The 5845-nt window shown below is 58.7% G+C and overlaps 1 protein-coding gene across 1 annotated transcript; it reads right to left on the bottom strand.

Annotated features, from left to right (window-relative positions):
• Positions 1–1284: 1284 nt before the first annotated feature.
• On the bottom strand, positions 1285–5324 carry CTSE (cathepsin E; the record flags this gene model as incomplete). Its single annotated transcript, XM_080358477.1, has 9 exons — positions 5278–5324; positions 4557–4713; positions 3743–3860; positions 2769–2887; positions 2474–2673; positions 2110–2232; positions 1875–2016; positions 1681–1779; positions 1285–1449 (listed from the first exon to the last, which is right to left on the bottom strand). The coding sequence occupies exons 1-9, from the start codon at positions 5310–5312 to the stop codon at positions 1285–1287; spliced, it is 1158 nt and encodes a 385-aa protein (XP_080214603.1). The 5' UTR covers positions 5313–5324.
• Positions 5325–5845: the final 521 nt, after the last annotated feature.

The raw sequence follows: 5845 nt of genomic DNA, 5'->3' as shown, positions 1-5845 counted from the left end.
TTTGCAGCCAGACCTGAGTTTTCCAGCACTCTCCACCCCAACCCTAATGTGCGCTCCAGTCTGGGGAAGATGCAGCAGCCACGAAGCCTGAGGACCCTGGCACGTCAACACCAGCTCGGTGCAGGGTCTGGCTCGGTATCAGGCAGGAAAACTGAGCAAAGGCACCGATAAAAATAACCCTTCTCTGTGCTTCCCTTTCTCACTGCCTTCCATGCGTGCCTGGGGATGCATCATGCGTGAGCCGCTGTTGCTCGTGCTTGCTCCCGCATCCCTCGCACTGCCAGCAAGTCACATGCGCTGCAGCGACTCACAGGGAGCCCCACGGCTGGCAGCACCCCCAGCCCCCCCAAAACCACCCCCACACCCCTGGATCCCCACCCCCTGAACCAGCCCAGCACTGGCTGCAGAGCTTGGCAGCTGGTTCGCCCTCTCTTGCTTTGAGCACCCATTGATTGTGTTGGCTTTGCAAGTGCCCTCCCGCCATCCCAAGGATGGAAGCAAAATTCATTGGAAATCACCAGTTGTTCTGGGAGTTTTGTGGCACAGAAAGAGCCCCAGGGTCTCTCCAGTGTTATTGTGACCTTCTTGTTTATCTGCACCAGCTCAGGCTGCCAAAGAGCCACATTTTCGCGGTGAACTTGCTGCTCCTGCCTGCAGCCATCACCTTGGGTTCAGTGGGATGCTCGAGGGTGCCCAAATCACCTCCAGGGACTTTCTGCTCCACCTGGACCAAGTGTTCTCTTCTGCCCTTATGGAAATCCCAGCTAAGGACCACAGAGGCCGACCTTTCCGAACCAGCGCTGCCCAGGGGCAGCAGCATCTCCTGCACCACCGGGGCTGCATCCAGAGCAGGGACACTCCAGTGACACCGAGCCCTGGCAGTGCCAGGGAGGCACTGGGGATTTTAGCCCGTCAGGGAGGAAGGCAGAGGCCAAGGAAGGAGAATTTAACACTCCAGCTGAAATCTGCAGGGTTACTGCTGTGCTAATCACAACACGAGCATGGCAGGCTTTGTTTTATTAAAGCTTTTATTGACCCTTTCAAAAAATAATTAAAAAAAAGAGAATCTGCAAAGCAGATCACAGAGATGCTTGAGACTTTTTTACATTCATTATGAAATGGCTTCCTGGCGTGGACCAAACTTTGGCAGGGCTCTTCAGCCGCGGTCCCCGGGTGTCTTCACCACCTCTGGGGACACTGGTGCAGCGGTGACATCCCCTGCCCTGCCTGAGGGCAGCAGCCCAGTGGCTCCATTCCCCTCCTGCCCCACGGGATGTCACAGCCCTAAGGGACAGCGGGGGCCAACCCCACCCTGTTATTGCCACGGTCAAAGACGGAGTAAAACTGACGGATGAAAACATCGCCCAAAATCCAGAGGGGCCCGTAGGGAGGGGCGATGTCCAATCCCTGGAAGCCGCTGGTGCAGAAGGCCATGCCGTCGCTGTTCTCCTGGGGAAGGAGAAGGGCAAAGCTGGGGTGAGCTCAAGAGCCTTGCGCACATGGAGACACGCAGGAATGGTGACTGTGGGTCCCATGCATGAAGCAATGGGGCTCATGAGCTGTTGGGACACACGAGTCAGCTCCCAGGGTGGCTCAGGGCCACCCTTGTCTCCAGAGCCCCTTTTCCAACGCGGCGGATGGGAACTGGGGGTGGTGGCAGCAGTGGAGCTGCAGTCGTACCACGAGGGTGTACGCCTGGGCGCTGAGCTGGTAGGGGAGCCCGTTGATGGTGAAGGTCACATCAGGCATCACGTTGAGGTTGCTGCACTCCACGGCGTACTGCAAAACAGCAGCGATGCTGCTCCACGGGAACCCTCCCGGTGGGGTGGGCATCCCAGGGCTTTGCCCGCTCCTTTCCCCATCCTCCTTCTTACCTCTCCATCCACAGGTGTGGCACCAATATAATTCTGCAACACTTTGACATCCTTGGTGGGACCTGTGATGAGTGATGTCCCAGTGTCCACGATGGCCTGGCAGCCGTTCATGCAGAAAGCCACTGTCCCCGCCACCTGGATGCTGGATGAGGAGGAAAGAGAGAAGGAGCAGGAGGGATTTGTCCTGTTCCCCCATCCCAGGCCAATCCTTCTCTCCCTCCCCAGCACCACTCACTTGTCCAGCTGGATCTGCCAGTACCCTTGTTGCGTGACCGGCACCCAGTTCAGGGTCCCCATGAAACGAGAGGGGTCGAAGCCACCAAAGAGCAGCTCTCCTCCCAGTGAGGATTCAGGGTTCCTGGAGGGAGGAGGAGACGTGAGGGATTTTCGCTCTTTTACATCACATTTAAATGGGTGGATTTATATCCACGCTCTTCCCACAAATGCTTAGGGCCATTTGCCTCATTCCTGTGATACTCAGTGTGGTACAAAAAAACCCCCTTTACTATCCCAGTAAAACATTCTTATCATAGCAGCCCCCCCCAAAAAAAGCAATGCCTAAGTATAAGCAACAGCCTGGAGCAAAGCGGCGTCCGTACGTGCTCAGGTAGACGGAGAATATGGGCAGCTCCACCAGATTTTGTGCCATCATGTTGTCGAAGACGGGGGTGACCCCATCCACGGCCAGCGAGGGGTAAGCCAGCCCCAGGACCCCGTCAAATGGGGCATCCAGGAAGGCTTTTCCCGGCTCGCTGATGCTCTCTGCAAACTGCTGGTTGTTCACGGTGAGGCCCTCGACCTGCGGGGAGGAGGAGGATGCTCGATGCTGATGCTGAGTCTGTAGGTAAGTCCCAGGCACGTTGTCCAGAGCAGGAGAAACCAAAGATGACTCACGACTACTTGGTCAGATCCGATGACCCCTGTCAAACTGCCGGTCCCGTACTGGATGGAGAAAGGCGTCCCTATCGCCTGGTACGTGCTGGACTGCGACGGCTGAAACTTGGCGTGCTCGGCTGGGGAACGAGATGGGAGCTGTCACCAGAAATGCTGTTTATCTGCCAGGGATGCCGGGAGCCCCTGCTGTGCCTGGTGGCCGGGACCGGCCTCCGAGCAAACCGATGGGGCAACGTGGCATCGCCAAAACGCCTGTGTCACGGACACGCTGCCGAGGGAATGAGCTGCTTGGGAGGCAACAGGACATGAAGGCGTTTTGAGAAGGGACCAAACTTACCCCATTTCAACCCGCCTGGAGGGCGTTAGGTTTGCTAAGGGGAGAGGGATTAGCTTGTGCAATATTTTTATGAGACCTGAAGATCAGCAGCATTGCTGTTCCTCTCTCACAGCCCCATGGGCACTGCTGTACCCAGCTATTTTCCCCAACCCCCTTTGGGCTCTGTTGGAAGCACCTGGAGCCCTGGGGCTGCTCAGAGATGCTTCGTGTCCTGACAGCCCGAACAAGTGTTGTCCTTGTCACCCGCGGAGCCGCGGGCAGCCAGCCTGGAATCACCCCATAGTCTCTGTGCCTCCCAGCCCCTCGCTGACAAGCTGTATTATGTGCTATCCTCTGGGCTTGTTTGTTTAAAGGCGCTCTCATAAGAATGGCCTAAAGAGCACGTCCGAGAGCTCCCGTGGGCTGATGCTGCAGGTGGTGCGATTGCTGCCCGCGCCAGCCAGCCAACCCGCTGGGGCTCCCCTGCTTACTGCTTGTGTGTGTGTGTGTGTGTGCCTTGCAAAGCTCAGCTGGATGAGAAGGACCCCAGCGTCCCTGGGCTGTGTGTGCTGGTGACCCCACAGCCTCCCTGGGGACACCCCCAGGGTGTCACCCAAGGTCCCACTGCAGCTGGTTGATCGGGGACCCCCGTACTCACCGCAGGCTTTGCTGACGCAGTAGACGGACGGCACCCAGAGGTTGGAGGAGCCTGTGTCGAATACCACGGTGAAGTTCTGGGGGGGGGTCCCGATAGAGATCTGCCCAAAATACTCCATCTAGCAAAGAGCGGGGACGTTAGCCATCGGCACACCAAGAAATCCCAGCAAAGGGGAACTGATGGGATTCGGCGCAGGGGATGGCTGGCACCAGGGCAGTGTTTGACCTGTCAAGGCCATATCGTGCCAGGTGAAATAAAAGGAGTCAAATATTTAAGGAACAGCAAGGCAAGGCGATAACAAAAGGCAGGACAGCAGGCACGGCACCATCCTCTTCCTGCTGGATTGGGCGCGAGGCCGGGCCCCGAGGGGACCCTCATCTGCGGGGTGCAGACAGGGGCAGGGGCTTTGGGGACAGGACCCTCATGCTCTGGGGAATGGGAGGAGCCTGGGGAACACCTTCCCCCTCTGGTTCTGTGCCCTTTGTGGTGGGGTCTTCTGTGGCGTGTGTAGTTTCGGGGGAAATCTGTGTCCCCGTTGTGTGCCCGAGAGCACTGAGAGCTGGGAGAGGGCTGGCAGCGCCTGCCATGAATATGCTTCCCTGTCCCCAGCCATCATTGCATTCCTGGGAACAAAGGAGCGGGCAGGAGCGAGCCCTGGCACGCCGGGCAGGGGCTGCAGGGTGTGTGGTAATGGGGGGAGCTTGCTGGGAAGGATTTGGGCACTGGGGACTAATAATGCAAATGAATAATGTGCTTTTGGGGTGTACGCAACACAGTGCTGGGACTCAGCGCCCCTCGGTGCCCCCGCGCTTACGTCCAGGTAGTTGATGAGGGGCTCGCTGGTCTCGGTGAAGGCGGCGCAGTCCTGGCTGTACTGCACCATGTCGAGCCGGTGGGTTTTCCAGAAGTGGGAGAGCTGCCCGCGGTCCCGCAGCGACTTCCGCAGAGAGCGGTGCCGCGTCAGGGTCACCCTGCCGAGCAAAGGTCCTGATCACTCGGCCGGGGACACCCCGAGGGTCCCAGTGCCACCAGGATGCAGCTGTGTCCCGCATCCCCCGTGGCGACGCTTCCTAGACAAGTCGCAGCACAACAGGGGATTTGATCTGGTTTAGGAGGCAGGAAATCAAGGGTAAAGCTGGCAGGAGAGCCTGCATACCCCAGCGCAGGCCTGATTGCAGCTGTGGGTTGGGAAGGAGCTTAATGTGAGTGAAAGAAAAAGCCCCCCAGGCTGGGAGAGGGGACGTCACGCTGGTGTTTTCTGCACCATCTGTTTGCACAGCCCTCGGCTGCAGCCGGCAGCTCATCCCGCAGACCTGGCTGCAGCTGACAGGAGCCCGGGGGGATGGAAGCGGCCACGGAGCCAACAGTTTGATGGGAACAAACCAGCAGAGCCCCATGGGGTCCCCTTGTCCCCATGCAGCTGCAGGGTGTCCGTGCCGGGGAGCTCAGCTCTGCAGCTCATCACTGCACCGACCCTGGGAGCAAACCCCTCCGAGAGCCCCAGGAGCTGGGGCGCACCCTGGGCACCCCCTTACCTTTTCAACCCACTGGCCAGGGAGAGGCAGAGCATGGCGAGGAGGAGGAGGAGGACGAGGAGGTGGTTCATATCGACGACTTGGCCTCGGCCGGGCTCTGCGGGTGCCGGCAGCGCGGCGGCACCGTTCTTATACCAACAGGTACACCCTCAGCAGCGCCCGCGATAACACCCCTTCGAATGTCAACACGGAGCTTTGGCAGCGAGAAATGAATCACTGGCCACATCCCAGGCGAGGCAGAGTGGGTGCAGTGGGGTCAAGTTTGTTCTTGTGGGCGAGGGGCTGGTGGTGGAGGAGCAGGATGGTGTGCGGGGACGTGGCGGGCGCTGGGCAGGGTCGCTGCAGCTGGTTTTGGGGACAGAGAAGGTGCCATGGCAGGAGCAGGATGGGGTCTCCATCCTTTTGCCAGCCCCTTAAGCACTGGGAATCTCACAGCCCAGCTGAGCTGATGGAAACCCCCCAAAACATGGTTTAGTGACAGTGTTAATGGTTAGACTCGACAATTTTGAGGGTGTTTTCCAACCGGAATGATTCCATGATTCCATAAATGTGCTGTGGGGAGTGTTTC

The sequence above is a fragment of the Nesoenas mayeri genome, assembly GCF_963082525.1.
Source record: "Nesoenas mayeri genome assembly, chromosome: 23".
Classification (NCBI taxonomy): Eukaryota; Metazoa; Chordata; class Aves; order Columbiformes; family Columbidae; genus Nesoenas; species Nesoenas mayeri.
The sequence above is the reverse complement of the archived record's forward strand: the minus strand, read 5'-3'. Positions and strand labels throughout refer to the sequence as shown.